This window comes from Theropithecus gelada, chromosome 20, assembly GCF_003255815.1.
Source record: "Theropithecus gelada isolate Dixy chromosome 20, Tgel_1.0, whole genome shotgun sequence".
Taxonomy (NCBI): domain Eukaryota; kingdom Metazoa; phylum Chordata; class Mammalia; order Primates; family Cercopithecidae; genus Theropithecus; species Theropithecus gelada.
The window spans coordinates 25,671,705-25,684,733 of record NC_037688.1 but is presented as its reverse complement, the minus strand read 5'-3'; the positions used below and the strand labels follow the sequence as shown (position 1 = coordinate 25,684,733).

Genomic DNA, 13,029 nt, shown 5'->3' with positions numbered 1-13,029 from the left:
GGATCAACTCACCCGCCCATGCTAAGGTCCTTCAGACCCCCAGAATATGCTGAATTGGCAGGTGCCTCAGGTTTCCTTTGGAGAATGGGTGGGAATAACTCAAGGCCTGAGGCGACGCTCGAGGTCATAAAATTCGGGAATTGCAGGAGCAGAGATGGTCCCACCACAATGATCAGTCATTGTTCCCTACTGTCCCCCAGCATCCCCTTGTCCCACCTGGCACCCTCAGGTTAGAAGAAAGAAACCACAGTTTACAAATTCTTCTTTATTGCAGACAGTTCAGGCACAGGTACATGGAAGAAGCTGTATTGCAAATTTTACACAAGGTGGTTTGAGGCAGCAGGCACCTACCTCTTCCCCACCCCCACTTCCCCAAATACACATCAGTCTAGAGATCATTCCCACTGAAATCTCCTGAGCATGCTGTCCTCTCAAACAGCACACTATCCAGCCCTGTGCCCAATGTGACCCGGCAATCTATGGGATCTGAAGAGGTGGGGATACAGTCCACCCGCACTGGGATGGGGGAAGGGTATCCTTTTACACGTCAGATTTAGCTGTGGTGTCCTTACCAATCCTAAAACCCGTAACAGGGCACTGACCCAAATCTTGGGTTTGGTTCTGGCCTATCGTTGCTACGTTACCACTAGGTTTATACCATCCAGAAGTCTGTGGGATGGGGGGCTAGATTTGTATTGGGCAAGGCGTTTGTCCCCAAAATGGAGAAGCAGAAACTGCCCTAATAGCTAAGACTCCCTGGGATTTGAAGACAGCATGAAGTCTGTATTCTGAGGAAGGGAATAGAGAGAGGCCTGGCAATGTCCTGCAGCGGTCTGAGGGGTGAGGACTCCTAAATTATGAGTCCCTCACAGACTGCCTCCTTCCACAGCTCTTGACCTATACTCCAACCCAGCTGGGCCTGGCTCTGTGGGCAGTGGAGGCTGGCTCTTCGGATTACCTGCCTTTGGGTAATGATATCCAAAGCAGATGGGACAGGAGCTGAGCTGCCCTCTGCCTGGTTTGGTGTATGTGGGGCACCCTGGATATGATCCTGATCCTTCTGGAGATACAGTGGACCCCTCCCTTGATACTGCTGAGACCTCAGCCCACAGGGCCTAAATGCGATGGGCCATTTTGCCAAGGCCTCTCCAGCTTCAGCAGGATTCAGGATCATCTCTCCTGCTACTAGAGCCCTGAACCTCGCCAGAGTAGAAGTCACAGGAGGTATCAGAACTGACAGCACAGGCTTCAGTGCGAGAAGCTTCAAGTCGGACCTGAGCTCTTCCTGCCTGCTTTCCCAAGACCAGTCGCCCTGCGGAGTGGGAGAGAACTGCCCTACAGGGCTTCTGAGAGGCTAGCCGGGAGTGCTGCTTCAGCAGTTTCTCCCTGAAACAGGTATTCAGAGTTGGGGCAGAAGTGGGAGGGTGAGACATGAGACAGACAATGGGTCCAGGTGGCTTTCGATGCCCAGCCAACTAGTAAACTAATTAAAACAATTTAAACTGTTAAGAAAATTTTTGTGGTTTTATTGTATCATGAGGCATTGAAACATCTGAACAAATCAATGTCTGGGCGGTGAGGCAGCTGCTTTCTCCTTCACTTCTTTGGGTTACTAGAGCAACTTGTCAGTAGATTAAAAAAAAAAAAAAAAAAAAAAAAGGACAACCTTTTGCATTACTTAAGTCTTTCCAAGGCATGCGCTGGTACAACACAAATTTCTCCCATCAGATGCAACTAGTCTAGTGTCCAAACATCATGCACAACACCTCGGTGGCAGCAGCGCACTGCGCCCACTCCCGCCGCGGCCCTGCTCATTTGTGCATGATATTTGGAGCATCTGGAGGAGTGGGAATAGTATTGGGAAGAGGAGGGAGGAGGAAACAGCGTGAGTGCCTAGTTGAGAGGAGGTCAGCCGAAGTTGTGCAGGGCGAGCCTGAACATGTCATTGGTGCAAACCCAAGCATCGTTGATGTTCTTTAATAGGAACATCTGGTGGAACCCCATGATGGGGTCTTCATCCGCCTGTGAGGAGAGAGAAGAGGATTCAGTAAGGGGATCAAGAAACAGGAAGATAATTCAGTGGTAGGAGAATAGGGCAAAAAAAATGTGGACTTTAGGATCAGGCCCTACTGTCCTGAACTCAAATCCCAGTATAGCCAAGGGGTACTTGTGAATGTGAATTGATATAATGTATGAAACAATGCCCTGGGCACATGGAGGTCAACAATCAGCCACGCCTACTGCTATGTGTGCTTAAACTGCACAATAATTCACCCTTAGCTATAGCAAAGACAGAGGATGTACCTGCTTCCAAGCACATACCTCCAGGCACAAGTGATCACAATTTTGAAATTAATCCCATAGTATTTACCAAGTACTCAGCGTATCAAAAAAAAACCTGCAAACAATATTGAAAACATAGGTTCACCATCTGATGATGTTTCCTGTCATGTAATAAACAGTATTTGAGATGAAAAAAAAGGCAAGAAACCTGCAGCCAAACTGCAGAAAACCAGGATGAGGCCTAGTTGAAACAGGAGCCTAGCTAACCAGCACTGTCTCTAACATCACCTGCTTTCTGGGAATTATCGTCATCAAGGAGGCAAATCAGTTGTTTGGGAGCTCCAAATTGGACAGAATCACCAGGAAGAATGTGAAGCCAGGTGGGAAGGAGCAGTGTTTACTACCTTTGCCTGAGAAAGTGAGCAATGAACTCCCTACAGGGACCTCCTGAATTCTGTCCCTCTTCAGGCGCAGGCACTGAGCAAGACATCTTGGACAGGCAGGATAAACTGACACAGGAAAGTCCAAGCCAGAAAGCAGGTGCCTCTGCGTCCACTGCAGAGGCCAACAGGACCACCTTCACACCCACTCTGGACTCAGGAAGCCCTGTCCCAGCTAGGCTAGAGAGAGCGAGCATGTGACCATGTTATTGTGAGACACAAGCCCAGGCCAAGGAGCAGCCAATTTGTCCTGCTATTTTTGGGAAGAAGGGTGTTTTTGGAAACAGAATCTGGCTTGCTTTATTTATTTATTTATTTATTTAGAGCCAGAGTTTCGCTCTCGTTGCCCAGGCTAGAGTGCAATGGTGCAATCTCGGCTCACCACAACCTCCGCCTCCTGAGTTCAAGCAATTCTCCTGCCACAGACTCCCGAGTAGCTGGGATTACAGGCATGTGCCACCACACCTGGCTAATTTTGTATTTTTAGTAGAGACAGGGTTTCTCCATGTTGGTCAGGCTGGTCCCGAACTCCTGACCTCAGGTGATCTACCTGCCTCGGCCTCCCAAAGTGCTGGGATTACAGGCATGAACCACTGCGCCTGGCCCAGAATCTGGCTTTAATAGGCTGAAGCACAGCAGGTCCTTGGAGAGTTCCTGGCAGGTCTGCGGGACCACAGGAAGTCTCTGAGAATAACAGGTCTTGAGAAGGAGAAAGGAAAATGCAAAGAGAAATAGGAGTTCCAGGCTGGGCGGTGGCTCATGCCTATAATCCCAGCAGTTTGGGAGGCCAAGGCGGGTGGATCACCTGAGGTCAAGGAGTTGAAGACTAGCCTGGCCAACATGGTGAAACCCTGTCTCTACTGAAAATACAAAAAATTAGCTGGGCATGGTGGCAGGTGGCTGTAATCCCAGCTACTCAGGAAGCTGAGGCTGGAGAATCACTTGAACCCGGGAGGTAGAGGTGCAGTGAGCTGAGATTGTGCCACTGCACTCCAGCCTGAGCAACAAGAGCGAGACTCTGTCTTAAAAAAAAAAAAAAAAAAGAAAAAGAAAAAAGAAAGAAAGAGAGAGAAGAAAGAAAAAGAAAGAAAGAAAGAGAAGAAAGAGGGAAGGAAGGAAGGAGGGAGGGAAGGAGGGAGGGAGGGAGGGAGGGAGGGAAGGAGGGAAGGAAGGAAGGAGGGAAGGAAGGAAGGAAGGGAGGGAGGGAGGGAGTTCCAGGAATCTGCTTTGCTCAGCAGGTGAGGAGCCAGCAGCCAGCCTGAGGAGTGGTAGCAAGAGCTGCAGTAGTGGACTGCCTCTCAACACCCAGCTGGCCTGTCCACCTTGACCTTGGGGCAGGTGGGAGCCTAGTGGCTTGGCACCCCAGTCCCATCCTGCTCCATACTTCTCCCTTTTCCAGATAAAGGCTCTAGACCAGTGTCTGCCAATAGGACTTTCTGCAGTCACAAAAATGTTCTATATGGCTAGTATAGCCGAAGAAGTATGTTTTAATCTTAATTAATGTAACTTAAAAATTGCCACCTATATGTGGATAATGGCTAGCATACTGAACTACGCAGCTCTAGACAGTCACTTTGTCTGGGTGTCCCTAGATAAGCCGGCCACATCCACAGGGAAAACAGGGACACAAGACTCTCCTCTGCCTGCCCAGCCCTCCCTACCACTGCGACAACACCATTACCTTAAGCTGGCCCACAACCATGCTGATGATGCAGCTATCTGGAGTGGGCTGATGGTCCTGCGCGGTGATGCTGTGCTGGATTTTCTGGAACGGAAGGCTCTGCAAGAGAGAGAGTGGGAGGTGGGAGAACCAAAGCCCGAAGAGGTGGGAAAGGAGCCACCTGCACCCTGGCTTTCATCCCTACTTACAGACAACTTCTCCACAATGGCAGCTTTCCCCTGGAACTGTTGTCCTTCCCACGTAAGGCATGACGCGTCAATCTGAAAAACGCAGAGGAAACCCCAGGGTTGGGACCTCAGAGTACAGGTATCTCTAAGGCCCTGGAAAGACTCTGAAAAGGGTCTTGCTTGGAGAAGTGTGCCCACACTTCAGTTTCCCTGTCTAAAGAGGGAGACTGAGTATAACCCCCAAACATTACACTGTCAACATCTTCAAGTATACCCCATTGTCCCATGGACCCAGGCTCTAAAAGACTATTTAATAAAATATACTTCCCATTTGTATTTAAGAAGTCATACGGCCACTGATATGCATAGGCCCGGGAGGGCTATATGTGGCCTGAGCTCAGCCATCCTGCTGTGTGGTGTCAGTCCCCAAAAGGTGTCGGAAATATGGCCAGGCACGGTGGCTCATGACTGTAATCCCAGAACTTTGGGAGGCCAAGGCAGGCAGATCACAAGGTCAGGAGATCAAGACCAGCCTGACCAACATGGTGAAACCCCAGCTCTAGTAAAAAATACAAAAATTATCTGGGCGTGGTGGTGCACGCCTGTAATCCCAGCTACTCAGGAGGCTGAGGCAGGAGAATCGCTTGAACCTGGGAAGGGGAGGTTGTAGTGAGCCGAAATCGCGCCACTGCCCTCCAGCCTTGGTGACAGAGTGAGACTCCATCTCAAAAAAAAAAAAAAAAGTCATCAGAAATAACTTGGAAAAATTCCACATTCATCACCTTCCACGGCCCAGGCTCAGTTCTACTGTGGACCTTCTAGCTAGCCTTCTGGATACCCCTGGGGTCAGGGAGAGATAGAGGCTGACAAGGCCTCCCAAGGCCTAGTCTGGGACCCTCCCTACCACCAAGAAGCAATATCTCACATGTAACCCACTTAGCTTAGTTCCACCTCAAATCTTCCCTTCCACAGCCTTCAAGGGCAGAACTCAAAAGGACCTCTGCTACTTACTAGCTGTGACATTAGTAAGTTATTTCTCTGAGTCTTAGTTTCCTAACCTTCAAAGGGGTAATGTGCTGAATATTATGAAATAATAAATATAAATTGTTCTTTTAGGACCTTCCTAACTCTCTGGCTCAGGCCTGCTCTAAGAGATAATGAGGCCAGGCTGGGCACAGTGGCTCACGCTTGTAATCCCAGCACTTCGGAAGGCCGAGGCGGGTGGATCACGAGGTCAGGAGATCGAGACCATCCTGGCTAACATGGTGAAACCCCATCTCTACTAAAAATACAAAAAATTAGCCGGGCATGGTGGCGGGCGCCTGTAGTCCCAGCTACTTGGGAGGTTGAGGCAGGAGAATGGCATGAACCCAGGGGGCAGAGCTTGCAGTGGGCCAAGATGGCACCACTGCACTCCAGCCTGGGCGACAGAGATAATGAGGCCAGTGGTTCACACCTGTAATCCCAGCACTTTGGGAGGCCAAAGTGGGCAGATCACTTGCGGTCAGGCATTCCAGACCAGCCTGGCCAACATGGTGAAACCCCATCTCCTAAAAATATAAAAATTAGCTGGGCATGGTGGTGCGCACCTGTAACACCAGCTACTTGGGAGGCTGAGGCATGAGAATTGCTTGAAGCTGGGAGGTGGAGGATGCAGTGAGCCAAAATTGCACAAATGCAGTCCAGCCTGGGTGACAGAGTGAGACTCCACCCCCCCCCGCCCCCCCCCACACAAAAAAAGAGAGAGATAATGAGGCAGAATTGCCAGGATCTCAGGTCAGATCACTTCAAGTTTTCAAAAACTCTACGCTGGGCATGGTAACTCACACCTGTAAATCCTAGCACTTTGGGAGGCCAAGGCAGGCGGATCACCTGAGGTCAGGAGTTGGAGACCAGCCTAGCCAACATGGTGAAATGTCACCTCTACTAAAAATACAAAAATTAGGCGTAGCTGGACGCGGTGGCTCATGCCTGTAATCCCAGCACTTTGGGAAGCTGAGGCAAGCGAATCACCTGAGGTCAGGAGGTCAAGACCAGCCTGGCTAACATGGTGAAACCCCATCTCTTACTAAAAAATACAAAAATTAGCCAGGCGTGGTGACATGTGCCTGTAGTCCCAAATACTTGGGAGGCTAAGACAGAAGAATAGCTTGAACCCAGGAGGCAGACGTTGCAGTTAGCCGAGATTGCGCCACTGCACTCCAGCCTGGGCGACAGAGTGAGACTACATCTCAAAAAAAAAAAAAAAAAAAAATAGGCTTGGTGGTGCATGCCTGTAGTCTCAGCTACTCCTGAGGTTGAGGCACAAGAATCGCTTGAATCCAGGAGGCAGAGGCTGCAGTGAGCCGAGATCACCCCACTGCACTCCAGCCTTGGTGACAGAGTGAGACTCTGTCTCAAAAATCAACAACAACAACAAAAAAAACTCTACTATGATAATGACAATCAAATAATATCTGTGCTGAAATTGGTCTTCCACTAATAAGATTTCCTTATTTTTTCCAAAATTTCTGAATGGACCCTGACTTTCTGGAGACAGACACAGAAGACTATGGACACTCAGCCCAGTCAGGCTCTGAGACTGTGCCTGGATTACTCCTATCACTCCCATCAGGATCACCTGCCTGATCAATCACACTTTTGTGACTGAATCTCAGGCAGAGTCAAGTACAATTAGTTCTTGGTGTATATGAACACCACTATAAGAGCAGCAAACACCGGGAGTGGTGGCTCACGCCTGTAATCCCAGCATTTTGGGAGGTCAAGGTGGGTGGATCATGAGGTCAGGAGTTCGAGACCAGCCTGGCCTGGTGAAACCCCGTCTCTACTAAAAATACAAAAAATTAACTGGCCATGGTGGCAGGCACCTGTAATCCCAGCTACTTAGGAGACTGAGGCAGGAGAATCACTTGAACCCAGGAGGCAGAGGTTGCAGTGAGCTGAGATCGAGCCATTACACTGCAGCCCAGTGAAAGAGCAAGACTCCATCTCAAAAAAGGAGCAGTCAACAATGCCTGCATAGAAGGGTTTGTCAAATGACATATCAGCCTCCCTTAGGCTAACCCCATTTGTTTCCCATGAGCATTCAGGAGCTTTGGATCCAAAAGGAAGCTGGACCCCAGGCCTCCAGGAGAGCTTAGCTTTGCACTGAGGATGCTCATGGCTGCTGCCTCCAGAGGGCACCATGAGCCCTAACCTCTGCCTATTGCTGCCCAACCCAAAACCATGTGCCATGACAAGTGCTGGCCACATGGAATGGCAAGTCCAGAATACCCTGCCCAGAATAGCAGGATTCCCACTCTTGTGGGAAGTTGACAAAAGGAAAAGTATAGACCAGGTAGTTAGTTGGGCCAGGCCTCAGACCCGTCCCATGGACAAAAGCTCAGATACAGAGGTGTAGCCAGTCCAGATAAGGCTGCCAAAACTTGTGAACTGGACATACTCGCCCAACATCCAGATTGATTCCCTTAGGTCCTATTCTGGCCTAGAGCTGGAAACTTACGTAAATTGCGCCTAGTTGGGTTCTATCATTATCAAATAACTGGTAGTAATGTTGAATGAAGCTGGATCCAATCTGCTCCCAAATTGGCTTGTCTCCCATTCTGGAGCGTCACCCGGCCTCACGGAGACCTGCAAGACCAATGAGACCAGGAGGGAAGCATTGGTACCACAAAAGTAGGTGACCAGCCACTGACCCCCACCCCTCACTGGCCTTCCTGGAGTCCTTTGCTGAGATCTGTTCTCTCAGAGTACACGGAGAGGCCCTGGGGAACTGGCAGGAGACCCCTCCCAAGTCAGACCAGTGCTGGGAGCCCAGAGGTGGACCAGACCCAGCTTTTCCTTTGAGTTCTTGGTTGATGAGACACATAGATGACAGGGTCGTGGAGCACACAGGAGGGATGCTGAGGGTGGATCTACAACAAAGTAAGGTCAGAGCAGGCCCTTGAAAGCCCAGTAAGGGGAGGGTCCTTATGGGAGGAGTTAAGCACTCTTCCAATATCTTTCCATGTAATCCTCTCAACAAACTGCAAGGTCAGAGTTATTGCTGTTCTTCCCACTTTACAGCCCAGAACAACTGATATCTGTGTGTGTGTACTATTTTGTATTACAGCGCTCAGGCCCCCAACACTGTCCCAGGGCTATGCTGACAGATGGAAGAAGACCCAGTGAGGATGGGGGCAGATTCTCAAGGCCCCTCTTCTTCTTCTTCTTTTTTTTTTTTTTTTTGAGATGGAGTTTCACTCTTATTGCCCAGGCTGGAGTGCAATGGCACGATCTTGGCTCACTGCAACCTCCGCTCCCTGGGTTCAAGGGATTCTCCTGCCTCAGCCTCGGGAGTAGCTGGGATTACAGGCGCCCTCCAACACACCCAGCTAATTTGTATTTTTAGTAGAAATTGGATTTCACCATGTTGGCCAGGCTGGTCTCGAACTCTAGACCTCAGATGATCCACCCACCTTGGCCTCCCAAAGTGCTGGGATTACAGGCATGAGCCACTGCACCCAGTCAAGGCCCCTCTTCTGACAAAAACAGCAAGTGACCCCTTAGTCTCATGGGGGCAGTTTACTTCCCCGAGGCCAGGTGATACCTGACCTGGCCCTTTCTAGGATATTTCTTCATTGACTGGAGTAACTCCTACCCACTTCAGAACTGGGGACATGAGTTCAAGTATCAGAGGGAAAGCTGAGGGTTGTGGAAAGCAGGGCTGAAGGCTGTGAGGGGAAACGTGTCATCACTTCATACATCCCCTCATCCCAGCATTGCCTTCACCCTAAGGAGCTGTCTCTCTTGGGTCTCTGAGAGAGAGGGGAGGCCCCTTCCCAACTAGAAACCATGGCTGCAAGGATACTGGATGGAAAACCCAAGCCCCAGATGGGAGAGTCGCTTGGGCTTTGCTAGGCTTCTTCCAAGTAGGGAAGCCCACATCTCGCTGCAGATCCCCTGACTGCAGACCCACGTGTTGTTCTGTGGTTGGCCCCGACTGTAGAGGAGCCCACCCCCTCTGTCCTGATAATAGGACTCTGAACCAAAGCAGTGAGGACGTGGGTTCTATCCCAGCAGACAAGCATTCGCAGTGGTGGGATCTGATGCAAGTCACTGCCCTTCTTAGGGCCTCAGCCTCCTCTACTGTAAGATGGGGATGGCAACCTGACAGTGCCAGTGGTTGTGAAGCTTCTCTAAGGGAACATGATAAAGCCCTCAGCTCAACATGGTAAGTGCTAGCTCACTCCAGTCCTTGTGACCTCACCCAAAGCCAGAGGAGCCAGTGGGGAGGAATTATGTAGGGGAAGAGTGACAACACAGCCAATCCTCCACTCTGTGACCAACACTCAAGCCAATGAGGGACCAGGAAGCTAAGCCAGCTTTATTTTAGGTCCCCTAGGAGGTAGTGGCACTAAAAATAGAAGCTCAGTGCTGGGATGACTAAGAAATGTCCAGGAAAATCTAAAGCAAGCAGGGGAGAAAGCTTGGATCCAGTCATGCCTGCCACACAGGAACACAAGGTGTATCCTAGTTCATTCTGCCAAGAAACAAATCAACAAGTGGGGAAAGCACAGGACCATCATCTAGTCTTCACTGTGGTCTTGGTCACATTTCCAAGGGGTCAGACTCTGGCTGTACCCACACACAAACTTAGAGGACCTAAGGCAAAGCACAGCTCCCGCCCCTGGCATTTCTGCCCCTTCCACCCTAGCATTTGCTATGCTTAGTCACTCAACATGCCCTGACCTTGTTGCAGCTTCCAAGGTGCCATACCCAGTGCCTAAGAGCTCTGAGGGTAGGGGAAAAGCTGGAGGAATGGATAAGGGCCATGTCTCCTTCTACCCTTGGCTCACAGCAAAGTTGGGCAGTCCTCAGAAAGGATATGCCAACCAGAAGAAACAGCACCAGCAAATGTCTTGGGGCATGAAAAGGGTGTCTCGCTCTGTCCCCCAGGTCAGGGTACAGTGGTGCCATCTCAGCTCCCTGTAGCCTCAACCTCCAGGACTCAAGCAATCCTCCCACTTCAGCCTCCCAGGGAGATGAGACTCCAGGCAAACACCACCACGCCTGGCTCCTTTTTGTGTTTTCTACAGAGACCGGGCTTCGCCATATTGCTCAAACTGGTCTCAAACTCCTGAGCTCAAGTGATCCGCCCAGCTTGGCCTCACAAAGTGCTGGGACTATAGGCGTGCGCCACCACACCCAGCCTGTGATAACTTTCTGATACAAAAACTCCTTGACTGAAGTAGTGGTAGAAGGAAATGGGGTGGAGGAATAAAGGAAGAAAAGGATCCTTTGGCCTGGTAGGGCAGGGCAGAGTGGGGAAGAGTAAGCTCTCTGAGGAATAGGACAGATCAGGGGCTCCCAGAAAATGAGAAGGAACCTTCAAAACTATGTGGATTGAGGCCTGCTTCACCGTCTTGTGTTTATTTCCACGTAGTGATCACAACAGCCACATTGTCAGAATCCACCGTCATCCAGTGATGTCGCTGGGTCTTGCCCTAAGCTCATCTGGTACATCAGTGCTGACACTGGGTCCTCTGGTCAAGGCCCGTCTCTTTCTCTGCTAACTCTGCATCCCTGAGCTCTAAACCACAAAGCTGACCATGCTCCTCCCCTACAACACCCTTGCTTTTGGCTTAAAGGCCAAACCCCCTAAGTTCCACCCTCATCCCCATCTCTCTAGCCATTCCCTCCTACATCAATCCAGCTACATACACAGACACAACAGAACCTACTGAAAGCCTATTCACTGTGTTTTGTACACAGGCAAGTCCCCTCCTGCGATCCCCACCCTTCTCACATCCTCCAGGCCAGGCTGGAGGATGTTTCCCGAAATAGCCAGCAAGCTCTGATCTTGTTTCTAACACATTTACTGTACAAGTAATAGGCTGGAAAGAAACAAAAAAAGCCTGGGTTCAGAGGCAGCCTCGCATTAGACTGGGAACTGACTATCATGACAGCTTCTCCTACAGCTCTTGTGAGAGGGCCGCTGACCACACCATCTCCTGCTTCACCCCAACAGTCTGCAGGCTGAGGCCCGGCTCCTTGAGGAGCAGAAAAGACTCTGATGACCTCTGAACACCAGCCTTCGCTGACCATTAGGTCTCTGCGAGCACAAAGACCCTCTAAGAATGTCTCGGCAACTGTGGCCCTCTCTCAACACATTTGCTCAGAGGCAGAGATATCCCAGCCTTGTGAATAATTTTCAACTGTTTAGCCATAGATCCCAGGTTAAAACCCCTGACCCAGGAGATCCCGTTAGACAACAGAAAAACCCCATTTTTATCCTCCAATTTTAAGTGTTTCCAAGAACAAAACTCAAAATAACAGTGTCTGGTTGTGAACACTTCATCTTCACCAATGCATATTAGGCATAGAAATGTGCAAAGAGCTTATGTGCACTTGTTTGTAACCACACCCTGTGAGTCAACCCCCACGTTACAGATGACCAAAAGGAGATTCAGCGAGGTTAGCCAACTCCAACTCACTCTAGGTCAGCAGCTGATAGGTGGTGGAATTGGACTGACTAGATTTGGAGGCCTCTCCAGAGTCAGGACTCCTAGTGACAACTTGGGCCTGGAGACAAAAACAAACAGACCACATCAGTGAGAGCACTCCTCTGAGCCTGGCTCTCTCAGAAAGGGGCAAGGCAGTCCTGAACCAGGGCTTCCACCTCCAAACAAAGGCCTCAGGCAGAAGAGTTCCACATCAAACCCAAAGTCCAAACACATGAGTTTTCATGGAGGATGATGTCAGTTTTCTCAAACCTTCAAAGTCACAACCCTGTTCTACCATCTCAGCAAAGCAGAGCAGACAAAGATGCTAGCCCGAGGCAGGAGAGTGATTGGGAAGACCATGTCACTCCTTCCAGATTGCACACAGAAAGATTCTCATGTGTCTGAAGCCACAGGGATTGCCAGTAGATCTGCATGACCTGCAGTGAGGGCCGTGAAATCGGTACCAGTCGTGGCTACCCCCCACACATGCTATCATGGAGGCCAAAAACACAGCCCTGAAGCACAGCCCAGAAAGGACTCTTCCAACAGGGAGACTGATAGCCAACCTGGCTTAAAACCCTCAGGCCCAAGGCAGAGCATGGTAGCTCACATCTGTAATCTCAGCACTTTGGGAGGCCCAAGCAGGAGGATCACTTGAGTCTAGGAGTTCTAGAAGCACCTCAGCAACAAAGCCTCATATCTACAAAAAATTCTAAAAATGGCCGGGCGCGGTGGCTCAAGCCTGTAATCCCAGCACTTTGGGAGGCCGAGACGGGTGGATCACGAGGTCAGGAGATCGAGACCATCCTGGCTAACAAGGTGAAACCCCGTCTCTACTAAAAAATACAAACAACTAGCCGGGCGAGGTGGCGGCGCCTGTAGTCCCAGCTACTCGGGAGGCTGAGGCAGGAGAATGGCGTGAACCCGGGAGGCGGAGCTTGCAGTGAGCTGAGATCCGGCCACTGCAACTCCAG

At 50.3% G+C, this 13,029-nt stretch overlaps 1 protein-coding gene across 7 annotated transcripts in view; it reads right to left on the bottom strand.

The window, feature by feature from the left end:
• Positions 1 to 250: 250 nt before the first annotated feature.
• Positions 251 to 13,029, bottom strand: part of NUTF2 (nuclear transport factor 2) — a 27,834-nt gene continuing 15,055 nt past the window's right edge. For 4 of the 7 annotated variants that reach the window (XM_025370276.1, XM_025370271.1, XM_025370274.1 and 1 more), the window contains 4 exons: positions 8,074 to 8,201; positions 4,593 to 4,664; positions 4,405 to 4,503; positions 251 to 2,022 (listed from right to left, as the gene is read on the bottom strand). In XM_025370276.1, the coding sequence (XP_025226061.1) occupies positions 1,909 to 2,022; positions 4,405 to 4,503; positions 4,593 to 4,664; positions 8,074 to 8,172 (384 nt within the window). In that variant the 5' untranslated portion in view covers positions 8,173 to 8,201 and the 3' untranslated portion in view covers positions 251 to 1,908. Of the gene's footprint in view, positions 2,023 to 4,404; positions 4,504 to 4,592; positions 4,665 to 8,073; positions 8,202 to 12,046; positions 12,135 to 12,665; positions 12,756 to 13,029 lie in introns of all 7 variants that reach the window. The other 3 variants (XM_025370273.1, XM_025370275.1, XM_025370277.1) reach the window with 2 other exon arrangements.